This window comes from Stegastes partitus, unplaced genomic scaffold (genome assembly GCF_000690725.1).
Source record: "Stegastes partitus isolate 25-593 unplaced genomic scaffold, Stegastes_partitus-1.0.2 Scaffold1667, whole genome shotgun sequence".
Lineage (NCBI taxonomy): Eukaryota > Metazoa > Chordata > Actinopteri > Pomacentridae > Stegastes > Stegastes partitus.
In genome coordinates, this window is record NW_007579398.1 from 79,197 (window position 1) to 91,291 (window position 12,095).

The 12,095-nt window shown below is 41.1% G+C and overlaps 2 protein-coding genes across 2 annotated transcripts in view; one reads left to right on the plus strand and one right to left on the minus strand.

Moving 5' to 3' along the window:
- Window positions 1-845: 845 nt before the first annotated feature.
- armc3 (armadillo repeat containing 3) lies at window positions 846-8,880 on the minus strand. Its single transcript, XM_008301369.1, has 16 exons — window positions 8,824-8,880; window positions 8,562-8,679; window positions 8,149-8,274; window positions 7,847-7,915; window positions 7,532-7,707; window positions 7,133-7,327; window positions 5,946-6,129; window positions 5,647-5,799; window positions 5,448-5,556; window positions 4,522-4,771; window positions 4,109-4,245; window positions 3,663-3,831; window positions 3,380-3,474; window positions 1,935-2,102; window positions 1,493-1,655; window positions 846-1,248 (listed from the first exon to the last, which is right to left on the minus strand). The coding sequence occupies exons 1-16, from the start codon at window positions 8,860-8,862 to the stop codon at window positions 1,021-1,023; spliced, it is 2,379 nt and encodes a 792-aa protein (XP_008299591.1). The 5' UTR covers window positions 8,863-8,880; the 3' UTR covers window positions 846-1,020.
- A 1,239-nt stretch (window positions 8,881-10,119) lies between these two features.
- The window catches only part of pip4k2aa (phosphatidylinositol-5-phosphate 4-kinase, type II, alpha a), a 34,525-nt gene continuing 32,549 nt past the window's right edge, over window positions 10,120-12,095 (plus strand). Inside the window, exon 1 of the mRNA XM_008301372.1 lies at window positions 10,120-11,142. Coding sequence (XP_008299594.1) covers window positions 11,002-11,142 — 141 coding nt within the window. The 5' untranslated portion in view covers window positions 10,120-11,001. The remainder of the gene's footprint in view (window positions 11,143-12,095) is intronic.

The following is a 12,095-nucleotide window of genomic DNA, read 5'->3' on the forward strand; positions in this document are numbered from 1 at the left end:
GACGATGGCGAGGGGGAAGAGATACACATTTCTGCCATTTAATCATTTATTACTTTTGATTACTTATCATTTTTATATATTATTGATATAGCATGCTTATTACGTTTTGATTTACTTATTGTGTGTTTATCTTTTTCTAAGCATTGGCAATGAAGTAATTTGGCTTGTTGCTTATACTGCAATGAAGGATCCAGCTTACATATAGTCGCATACATATAGGTTTGATATAATGAGGTTATATCAAAAGGGGGAATTGTTGTGTATAAATATATTATATCATGTGTGAAGTATAGTCCTTAAGGTTTAAAATATAAAAGAAGTTACATATATGCACATAGTCATGAAATGTTCTCTTTTGAAGAAGTTGCTTTGGTCTGTTTCTTTTATGGTTTCACAGGACAAACAACAGACGGAGGAAAAGAAGTCCATATAAGGATGCAACCATTCAGTGTGATGAAGATGGGCCCCAATCAGTTGTTTTATGACCTGACCAGGCATCACGTGACTGAGTAGTAAGAAGAAGGGTCAGAGGCAACAGGAGTAGTCTTGCTTTGTCTGATGCCAGGGAAGGTTTGACCCAGAGCTCTGTAATGCAATATTCAATGTGTAATTAAATTGATTGATTGAGACCGAATTGAATCCGATCTCATCTTTAGAAATGAACACGCAGAGAAGACCGGAATTCTCAATAATGGATATTTTCTTTTCATTTGTCTGACTTTAATTTAAGCAAAAACCTGCTAAACAATTGTAACTTGCACAGTTTTATACTGATAAAGGCACTGTTTGTCTACATGTAGCTCTTTCCTACAACACTGTGAATTGTCCGTGATGAGGACCAAACATTAAATTATTGTTTTTATTCAAAAAGCTCATTTAACAAAACTGTATTTTTCCCTTTTGCATGTGTATATGCATGTTGATGTGAACAATGTCTGTCATACATCACATACACACAAAACAAATCAATCATATACAGTAACAGTCCATTAAAATGCCTAGCATTACCTTCTACAGAATTCATACTGAACAGTGTTGGTATGGGTATATAGTCTGGTACCGCACAGCAGCGGGGGTATCGACTGCCAGTAGGCTGCCAGGCTGGTGCATGAGGTCGACGATGTAGCGGCAGGGCTGTGAAGAGCGCTGATTGTTGGCGGCGCTCCAAATGAAGAGTACCTCATTCCAAGCTCGGTTGTACTCACCCCTAACAAGTGAGCAGCTTATTCCGATGCAATCAGCCAGACACTGAAAAGTGAAAAAGGATGTGGTATGATTATTTGGAAACAAGAGATGAGTGAAAAAGAAAAACAAGGAAACAATTAGGCTATGTATAGAGAACGGAGAGAACTTAGACGGGGCTTACAGTAGGATTAGAAGGATGTCTGCAAAGGAAAAAGTGGTTGAAGGATAGGGAACATCAACATTAAAAGAAGTATAAGATTGGAGCAGGGTGAAAAAAAGTGCTGTGTTGTTACTAGTTGAGTGGTACCTTAAACAGAAGTGCCCTATGGCAGTAGATTCCCTTGCTGATCAAACCAATGGGAACAACGTTAGACTGAAGCTGAAACTTGAGCTCACTGAGGTGCAGCATCCAAGAGAATTCATGCAACTTTTCCATCTCCACTGCTCCACCCATGGCGTCACTCACCAGCCTGGCACACAAAACCAAGCACACAAAAGCCATCACGACATTGAAACTTTCACATTTCCAAAGTATTTCTTTTGTATCCTGACCTCTGACAGTAGTTTTTTCTCTTGTGTGTTAGCTGCTTAATGCTGATACATGGCACCTGTGTCATTTTTAGTAAACATGAGTTACTGTGGAAGTTTCAGTTGGATTTCATGACTCCACAGAGAAGAACAACGTTTTCTCTATCATTGTGATAGCATCTCTGCATGTTGGCTCTGTGCCAAATGCATTCATTTGTCACCTGGCCAAAGCGGCATATTGCTCTTGTTCATCTTTCAGTGGGAGGATGGATTCTTTGGCCTCCTTTACTAGACTCTGCAGTGAGACATCATCCATCATGTTCCATGGTTTCTCTGTAAGAGACTCAGACTGCATCTCATCTTTTGGTTCGTCCTCCTCGTTCTTCTTACTGAACACAGGGACAGCAAATTAAAAACAAATCTAAAACACTGTGTTAGAAACAGGAAAGAATGTCACTACTAAAATTCCAAACTAAAACAAGGCAAATTCAACAGGCCTAATAACCATTCTGGTGTTACATAAGGTAAATATCCTCACTCTACACACACCCAGACCCACTTACCGAGGAGTCCTCGGTCTGCCTTGTTACTGTAAGTTAACCTGCTTCATTATATATATGTGCTTTATTTCACTATATTAACATTTCAAAATGTAAAGGGTATCACTAGGAGAAGTGATTACATCAGTGAAATTAACTGAAATTGTAGTAATAAAGGGCAGTTTGGCTTGCAAAGTTCTACTTAGGTCACACAAAACTACAGAGACCACCGATGGATTACATAACACACTGCTTAAGAATGCGTGAGACGTGTGTACATGCATGCTGAAGGGGAAACATAGTGGAAATGGGGTGGACCTGAGGTACCGTCAGGGGGTTGCTCTCTTTTGCAATGCTAATTCATCAAAATGCTGAAAGCGTCAGTGAGTGCCTGCATGTACAGCCTTTAATGCATAAGGTTTTTGTTTGTTTGTTTGTTTGTTTGTTTGTTTGAATGTCTGCTTATGTGTGATTTAACAAAACATGCATGTGTAATTTGTGCAGGCATCTTAATGTCTGTGCACTTGTGCACATTTTTGATAGTGGGTGCGAGTTCAAATGTCCATTAGCCTGAACACAAAGGCTCTGAGTGTGTTGCCATCTTAAAAAAAGGATCGTTTACCCAGTGGGGCCACGCTAATGGGGCACGCTGAAGGCAACAGTGTAGAGGGGGAAAAAAGAGAAGAGAATGGAGGAAAAGTAGAGCATTGGATTGGAGCAGACAAGGGGAGGGTGATAGTAATCACATAGCCACCATAAATTGTTCCAAAAAAACACCATGGTGCGGCTGGTAGTGTAGGAAACTTCTTGTCCATTTACTCTACTTTCAGTGTGAGGTGGGTGCTGTTTGTTGTAACAGTTTGGGGAGTTACAACATATAGCTTCTACATTTCAAATTTTTCTCTCAGGTTTATACAGGGCTTACATGTGATGACAAACATTCTGGAAAGTGTGCAAGCTGTAAACTGCCACATTCCATTTATTCAGTAAGCTAAAGCGCATTTCTCCTGTAAAAAATTAATATACAATTGATCATTTTAAAAAATTTAGCTTACTTTTTATGTATGCAATTTTAGCAAAATTCGCCTCTGAACCCATTATAACATGTTGTAAGATTAGATTCATACTCTGTTGCTGTGTTGATGACAATGACGGGTCGGTGCCCGTTGACTGGCTGCTTGAACAGTTCCTCTAAAGTCAGAACCCTTTGACCTGGACGAGCCTGACGGGGAGGGAGAGAGAGAGAGAGAAGCTTTTACTATGGAATAACTAAGAGTTCGTAAATCTTGGTGGAAAACAACTGTTCTGTTGTTGCAACCACAACAGACTTGAATATGTGCAACTACTCTGTCAAATTTGATCTAAGGTGCATGAGGTGATTTCTGTGGCAAACTGCAATAAATAACATACCTTCCCAGCATCATAAAAGCCATCAGTAATAATGTCAGTGGAGGTCAAATGACCTGTCAAGCTGTATTTAACAGACAAGTTGGAGTTAAGCAGGCTGGTCATGGCCAGCTTGGTGAAACTGCTCCTACGGTTCACGGATTGGCTGATTTCCTGAAGTATTTCCAGGGCTCTGGGACAGATAAAGACATACAGGCAAGTACATATATTCAGATTCAGAACTGTACATGCATTTGAAGAAAATGACCCATTTCATTACTTGATCACATTTAATATAACACTGTCCTATACTGCCATCAGGTGGCTATTTAAGAGACTACACTGAGTTATCTCCATTACACTTAAGGTGCTTTAACTTCTCACAGCTCAACAATGCTCCTCCAGTACTACATTTCCTAACTTATCAGCCATGCCCTATTTCATTTTTATCTGTCATCTCCTTGTCTTACCCAAATTTGCACATCTCCACAGCAATAGGCTCATCACTGGCACAGACACAGACTGCCAAGCACACGTTGTGCAGCAACTCCTTGTGATAGGAATGCAGCAGATTGACCAACGGCTGCAGGCCTCCAGCTCTTTGTAGCTATGTTGGACAGGGGATAAATTGTAGGTACTTGGGAAAAGCAAATAAAAGAAAGTTTGACAAATTATTATAAACTATTGTTTATAGATTTTTTGTTTCAAAATTTTTGTTTCAGTTGTTTTGTAGTGTAATGTAGCAGTAATGATGAGTTTTCAGTAAAATCAGTAAAATTAGCAGATGTTTGTTCTTTATGCTAAACACCAGATTTCATATTCTTGTCCTATGTAAACATGAGAATAAGTCAGCAATCTGAATTCAGCACATACAAACACCAACCTCCGCCCTAGCTTCTTCATCACAGGCCAACACTGACAGACACAGCGTAGTGTTGACCAGGACTTGTGTATCTGAAGACTTCAAGGGTTCCACCAGAGCCCGTATGACTCCATGTGACAAGATGCTACTGCGGATGGTCTTCTGTTCTGCCATGTTGCAAAGTGCAGCTGCGGAATTGGCCACCGTCCTCAGACAGCTTCCATACAGCTGCTGGACAAGGATCTCATGGCCTCCTTCCTCATACACTAATCTGGAAGATATTGAAATAGATGGGAGATTAACTCAAACGTAGAGAGGTGACCGTATATGTAGCCTTTAACAAAAATATATGCATACGGCATAGCATTTCTGTGATGTGTATGTAACATGTGACCCATACATCTGATTTGTAAAGATAGTAGAAAAACAATACAAGTAAGAGCAGTGAGGGGATCGTGCATAAGAGGCAGAGGGAAAAATCCAAGTCCTTAGGAATGAAGGAAGCAGTAATGTTGAAATATGAAGTCAGACAGAGATAATAGGTGCAGGGAAGATTTGTCTGGAGAATGTGGAACAGAGTGGAGAAAGGGAGAGAGGAGAGGTAAAGAGATTCAGTAAGAGGGCACCATGTGGAGACACATGATGCATTAAATCATTTATGAAATAGTGAAGAGGAAGGCATTCTATTCAATTTTAAAATGGCACCCCGTTCCAAGCCTCAGTTTCACAGACTGCAGACTACTAGTTTTACACATTTGGCAAAATATTAGTCGAATTATTAAAACTATGTAGTATCTTCTTCTTTAGCCTATTGCCCCAAAACTATGTAGTATACACACTTTGAAAATGTTCTAGAACTCGATTGGGTCCACGATTAGGAGGATATTCATGAGTAACAAAAACACTGAGGTGGAGGAGGGAGATCAGTTGGGTTGTCTGTCACTCACAAGGCGTTGCGCTGGTTGCTATGTGTGAGGCTAGACAGAGCCTGGGTTGCTGCTGATCTTAACATCAGGTTCTCACTGTTCAGCAACTGCACAACTTCAGGGATAGCGCCTAAAACACAGAAGAAATCCAATTCTTTCACATTTTGTTGCTGTAAGTGTGTGAATGTTGCAGTCTTCCAGTAAATGTTGTTATGTGTACCCAGGTCTCTGAAGCTGTCTTTGCTGGCTCGGTGGAGGCTCATGGCGGCCACGGCCTGACAGGTAGATGATTTCACCTTGATGTCCGCCACAGATAGAAGCTCTACCAAAACCTTTTCCACATCCTGCTTGTGCAGCACTTCACGACTCTCAGCTACACACACAGGCGTGCACCCATAATGTATCAGTAGAAACAAAGAAAACACAAAGCTACTGTGAGCATATTATGCTGTATTTCCTGTAACCTGCTGTTGGAAAGTTAAAAGTAAGCCTTTATCTCTCATCATTTTCTGTACGTACAGCTCTGAGCCACTCTGGTGATACACTTAACAGTGTTGGACTGGATTTCAGGCATGTTGGGGGTGAGGACAATTTCCATCAACCTAGTCAGCCCTCCACCATTGTGGATCAGCTGGACACTCTCACTGTCACTCAAACAGTTAGCCACTACTTGTAAGGCGTCAGCGTGTAAGTCCCTGAAGTCCTGTAAGAAAGATAGGAGCAGAGGATATAGAGGATAAAGAGCCTGAATGTTATAGAAAATGCATTTGGGTTCAGAACAAGTGTTATTTTAAAAGGCATCATTTTCAATGGAGCAGTCATAAAAATGTACATATAGGTAGCCTTCACACACTTGTTTACATACACTGTATAAAAAAGGCACATAACCTTTTTTGTCACTGTCTGACATTAAATAAGATTAAACTTTTCCTGTTCTAGGTCAGCTAGGATTACCAAAATTATTTCTATTTGCTAAATGCCAGAATAACAAGACAAAGATTTTTTTTACTACTACTCTTCAAAGTCAGGCATTTACATACACTAAGATTACTATGCCTTTATACTATTTGGGAATGATGATGTCATGGTTTTGGAAGCTTTTGATAGCTTAATTGACAACATTTGAGTTAATTGGAGGCACACCTGTGGATGTATTTTAAGGCACACTTCAAACACACTGCTTCCTTTTGTGACAACGTGGGAAAATCTAAGGAAATCAGCCAAGATATCAGGAAGAGAACTGTGGACCTCCACAAGTCTGGTTCATCCTTGGGTAAAATTTACAGATGCCTGAAGGTTCCACTTTCATCTGTTTAAACAATTAAACACAAATACAAACACCATGGGAATGTCCAGCCATCATACCGCTCAGGAAGGAGACGGGTTCTGTGTCCCAGAGATGAAGTGTTTTAGTGCAAGATGTGCGTGTCAGCCCCAGAACAAAAGCAAAAGACCTTGTAAAGCTGCTGGCTGAAGCTGATAAGAGAGTGTCATTATCCACAGTGAAACGAGTCCTGTACCGACATGGGCTGAAAGGTTACTCAGAGAGGAAGCATTTGACCCAAGTCATACAGTTTAAAGGCAATACTACCAAATAATAACAGTGAGGGAAAAAAAAAAGGTTATTTGCTTTTTTATACACTGTATGTAAACTTCTGGTTTCAACTGTATATATTAACAAAAGCATGTGCTCTCTCTACATCTACCACGTTATTAAGGATATCCATGAGCTTGTCAAATCCCTGCTCCTCCCTGAAGACGTTGCACGTATCTCTATCAGTGGTGACATTCTGCAGTATCTTTAAAGTCAGTTGTTGAATGACGGGGAAGTCCGACTTCAACAGCTTCAGAAGTGGAGGGATCCCACCTAACTTGTGGACCGCCAGGCGGCATTCATAGACCTTCATACAAACAGAACAACAGAGGTTACAAAAGGATCACAAGAATTTTTTGAATCATTTGTTTTCCACCTATTCTGACACTATATCTTACAAAACAAACAATGATGTGTTTAGTGGCTTTTAAGATACCAATAAATGTAACATCAAAATGCTTAAAAACTTTATAGGCTTGTAATCTCCTTTAGGTGGATAACACAGAGTCACCTGAACTAGGTTAAAGATGATCTCTAACGAGTTCTTCATGACATCTGGGTCTGGGCTGGATAAGAGGTGGATTAGAGGTGGCAGGCCTTTGTTGTCAAAAATCTGAGCCTTACAAATGAAATCCACTGACAGAGAGGCCAGACACAGCGTTGCAAACTCATGGACGACTGTGTCTTCTGAATAGAAGAGAAAATTGAATAGATGAAAAATTAACTGATTACATAAAGGATCTTTTGCTTTCTTCATTTCATTGACACTAATATGCAGTAAATATCCACTTCTGAGTCTATTCATCTTGCAGTCAAAATTTCTCACCTTCAGGGGACAGTTTTTCTATAATCAATGGAACGGCATCTAATTTTTGCAGAGCATTCTTTACATCACCTGTTAGTTGAAACAAGAGATAAATTCACTACTCAGTTATTCAGTCAAAGTAGGCATCAGTCTAAAAGCAAAAATGTTATTTAACAAAGTCAGCTGCTGAAAACTAGTTCAGTAGATAGTTAGGAAACTATCCTGTCAATTGTACAAGCCAGGTAGTTGCATAAGTTGATTTGGAAGCCAACAAAGGTCACAGCAGTTGAGTCTGCATTCATGATGTAAGCAGTCTGACACACCGTTGGTGGCCATGATGCCCAGGGCCATGAAGGCGTTGCGTCTGACCAGCTTGTTGTAGTGAGTAATGAGGCGGCAGAGAGGCTCCAATGCCCCAAATCCCAGCAGGGAAACCTTGTTCTCATCTCCTAACAACAGGGGGAGACAGTGAATAGGAAAAACTCGGCATAGAACCAGACAGGCTTGAGCTATGAGTGAATAAGTGAAGGCAAACACTGCAATTTCATTACATAAAAATATAAGAGGATATATTAAAAATAAATAAATAATATAAGAAAGAAGACAGGCTTAAAGCTAAAATGAGATGTGTAAGATCAGAGAAACAAGACAAGCAGTGTCAACCCCAATTAAATCTTTTGCTTTTCAACTGTAAGCTTGATCCCAAAAAAAATATCTGTACTGGTTAGCAGCGTACCTTTCTCTGCAAATGTATGGATTGCTTCACAGGCTTTGACGAGGATGTCCTCCTCTGGGGAGTTCAACAGCAGCACTGCTGTTGCTGGAGTTTTACTCTCAACAACTAGTTGTTCAAACTATGAGTGTCAGAGAGAGAGAGGGAGAGTTGCAAATGCTTTGTAACAGATCTAAGGTGTGGGAAGTAGGCGTAAAGTATGTGTTCAAACTATGGCTAATTTGTTTTAACACGTTGATTCTACAGTACTGCATTACTCTCTTACCGTTTCCTTGCATGGAGTCTTCCTCGCCTTCTTTTCCATCGTGTCCTACTGAGAACCTATACGTGTCCAAACAGTATTTATTGATCGTAAACAGTCGTTCAATATCCGTCCAATGCACTCAATTCTGTGACCATAATGTTAGCTAAAGCACCAAGCTAACCTGGCTAACAGGCGTCTTAGCAGCGCTCACAAATAGCGCTGACAAAACTAAACAGACAAATTACACATTACTGTCTCAAATATCCGCTATGACTTACCCTTTCTTTCCAAACTAAGGGACAAGTAGACTTATAATCAGGACCGACCACAGAAACCGGACTGTAAGTTCAGTGTTTTGGGAAATGAGGTTGACGCTACGTTGCTAGGCAACCAGTGACAGGTAGGGCTAAATAACGGTTTGAACATTTATTTCTTATATTAGCAGCTTAATGTTAAACTATACCAAAGGCTACACAAAACAATGCAGTCATACGTTTTTTGAGACAAAAAAAATGACAGTTAGGAGCTGGAACAATTTTATTTAAGGATTTTTATACGTCGCATGAAAGTGTACGGTGAAATGCTGAATTACAAAATAAAAAGATAAAGACTAGCATCAGTGTATGGTTCGATTAAAGAAAAAAAAATGAAAAGAGGAAATGGTGACGAATGAAATGTGTGGGTCACTGCATGAATGAGTGTGAAGGAATGTGGAGTGTGTCCTGTGCAGGTTGTTGGGGTAGTATTGGGGTATAAATGTGCTGCTGTGAAGAATGAGTCATAAAACAAATGAGCTATATACAGCATCAGCACATTGAGGCCTCCTTCCTTTATAGAGGTACTGACACAGCAATGTGCCAGTGGAAACAGCACAGTGTGCAGCAGAAGACCAAATGACCTCTAAAGACATTACCTCTGGCGGTGTGGGACATTATCACTCTGCTTCCTGAAATGAGCCTGAGATTAATCTCATCTAAAGCAAGCCAAGAATGGGGGATAGCGGACAGGTTTCTGCTAATGCATTACTATTACACGAGCTGGGAGGGGGAGAAAAAAAAGGGGGAAATAGGTAAAACAAGCATGATGGCACACCCGCATTGTCAGGTGAATGGACATTTTTTTTTATACATTTACAACGTTTCAGATGTAGGTATGAAATCTGAATGATTATTTAGATTGATATAAAAAAGATTCATGTGTGCTATTTAAAAAGCACAGAAAGGTAGCATAGGAGGGAGGGAGCTGCAGCGAATCAGCGGAGCAGACACTGCAAAGCTCGGGCTGTCACCTCCCATCCCGTCGAGCTGTCAGTTGACAGCGGCACACATGAACATCAGTGCTGCAAGCGGAGTTGACCACCCGTTGATTTTACGTCGAAATATCTGCTTCTCGGTGTTTTAATTCAAGCAGGGCAAGGACATGACAGGATAACACCCCTGTCATCTCCACGGACTAACTCACAAACGCGTAGGAGGAGGGCTGAGTCGCTTGCTAGTTTTGAGCATCTAGCTAATGGTAGTAGTTAGCTTGCAGGCTAACGGTAGCTAGCTGGTGAGCGGTGTCCCGTTCTGCTTTGTGCCGTCATTTGGCTAACTACACTGCTGACTCGCTAACGAAGGTCGGAGGGACTAATGTTAGCTGGTAAAGCGTTTAGTTAGCCACTCAGCAACATTAACGTGTCATTTTAGTAATTTCTTTTAAGACTGCACATTCACTCGCTTCTCATTTGTCAGTGGGTTTCGCGTTTTTTCCTGTTTTCTACGTTTATTTATTTTTACGAAATTTTTTTTCGCTTGCTGCTCGCTAGCTAGCCAACTCCTCGGCTATGCTAGCGCCAGCTCAGTGAGGACCTCACATCGCAGGGGTGCGGAGAGCTCCAGCCGAGTCAAGGAAGGAAGACTTATGATGTGGGCTGGGGGAAGAGGAGGACTGTTAGGTGTAGGAGAGCAGCAGTATTAGCTTAAGCACAGCGTATTTTCTCACATTAGTCCTTGTCGAGGTTGGGCCATCGCGTCAGTCAAAGCTGTGTGTGGGACGCTGAATGAAGAAAAGAATTGGGGCACTTTGATTTGCGAGCTGGCTAAATGAATAGTATTGATATCGCCGAATCGTGAGCTGGTGGCCGGTGTGCCAGCTTCAAGGGAAGACACTGCCAGGATTATCGCAGAGACTGCAACAACCAGCCAGATTGCTTGAGAGATGGCTTCGGCGAGCAGCATTGCCGCATCAATTGCGAGCAAAACGAAGACCAAGAAAAAACACTTCGTTGCTCAGAAAGTGAAGCTCTTCCGTGCCAGCGACCCTCTGCTCAGCGTGGTTATGTGGGGAGTCAACCATTCGGTGAGTCAGACCTTAAAATCTCTCAAATGATGATCCACAGTGAAGTCTCCTTCGACCTTTTTTTTTTTTTGACGTTTCCATTAAGCCTTACTTCAGCCTTTTGTGTTATTGCAGCTGATTGAATAATGCGATGTGACAGCTGTCCAGCGGTGGGATATACTGTCAGTGCAACTGTGCGACTGGCTGCAAGTGTGCTGTCCTCTTTCAGCAAATCAGTAGCAACGTTTGCTTCAGTGACCTCTGTGTCGTTACAGTAGTGCAATCATAGACATTATTGTTCCACGATTTTTTTTTTTTTGCTGTATGCACACAAGCAAAACGTGTGAGTATTCGAGCAGCGAGCTCTTCTTCTTCGGTTTCCTGTTGTGCACATGCAGGATAAGCTCCTAGGGCTCTGTGTCATGAGAGAGCAGATCTTCCCATGCAAGACAGCTTATCTTTGCTCTCTGCTCTCTTTCTCTTCCTTTGCTTGAATATTTGCTCTGGGCCAGTACTCATATGCTGGACAGAGCACGAACTTGGCAGACGGAGGACACGCAAATATTTCTGGCACCAAGTCCAAATATCAAACCTTTAACCAATGTTTTACACACAGTATTATAACACACAAAGCTATGGTGATCTGAGGAAGACGTATAATCCGTGCTTCTGTCAGTTCCTTTGTTCTTACAGACTTGATATCAATATATAACCACTCCTTAATCTTTTGCTCAGCTTGTGTCTTATAATCGTACAGTAGAGCAAGTCTGTGTTTTTAGATTGAGGAGAACTGACTTCTACTGCGTAACCGAAAGAGCTGAAGAAAAGGTGAACAGCAGCACTCGTTTCTTTCTTTATTTATTTATAGGTACATCATTTTCTGTTCATGTTTTAGTAAGAAATATGTCCCACAGGGCAGGGAATGGTGTAAATGATAGTAAAATATAGCAGTGTCTACAAAATAGAAAATAATG

Coding starts and splice junctions, on each gene's coding strand:
- armc3 (XM_008301369.1), bottom strand. CDS start 8,862: ATGGAAAAGAAGGCGAGGAAGACTCCATGCAAGGAAACG. Junction 8,680..8,823: donor AGACTCCATGCAAGGAAACG/GTAAGAGAGTAA, acceptor TGACACTCATAG/TTTGAACAACTAGTTGTTGA. Junction 3,475..3,662: donor GCTTTTATGATGCTGGGAAG/GTATGTTATTTA, acceptor CCTCCCCGTCAG/GCTCGTCCAGGTCAAAGGGT.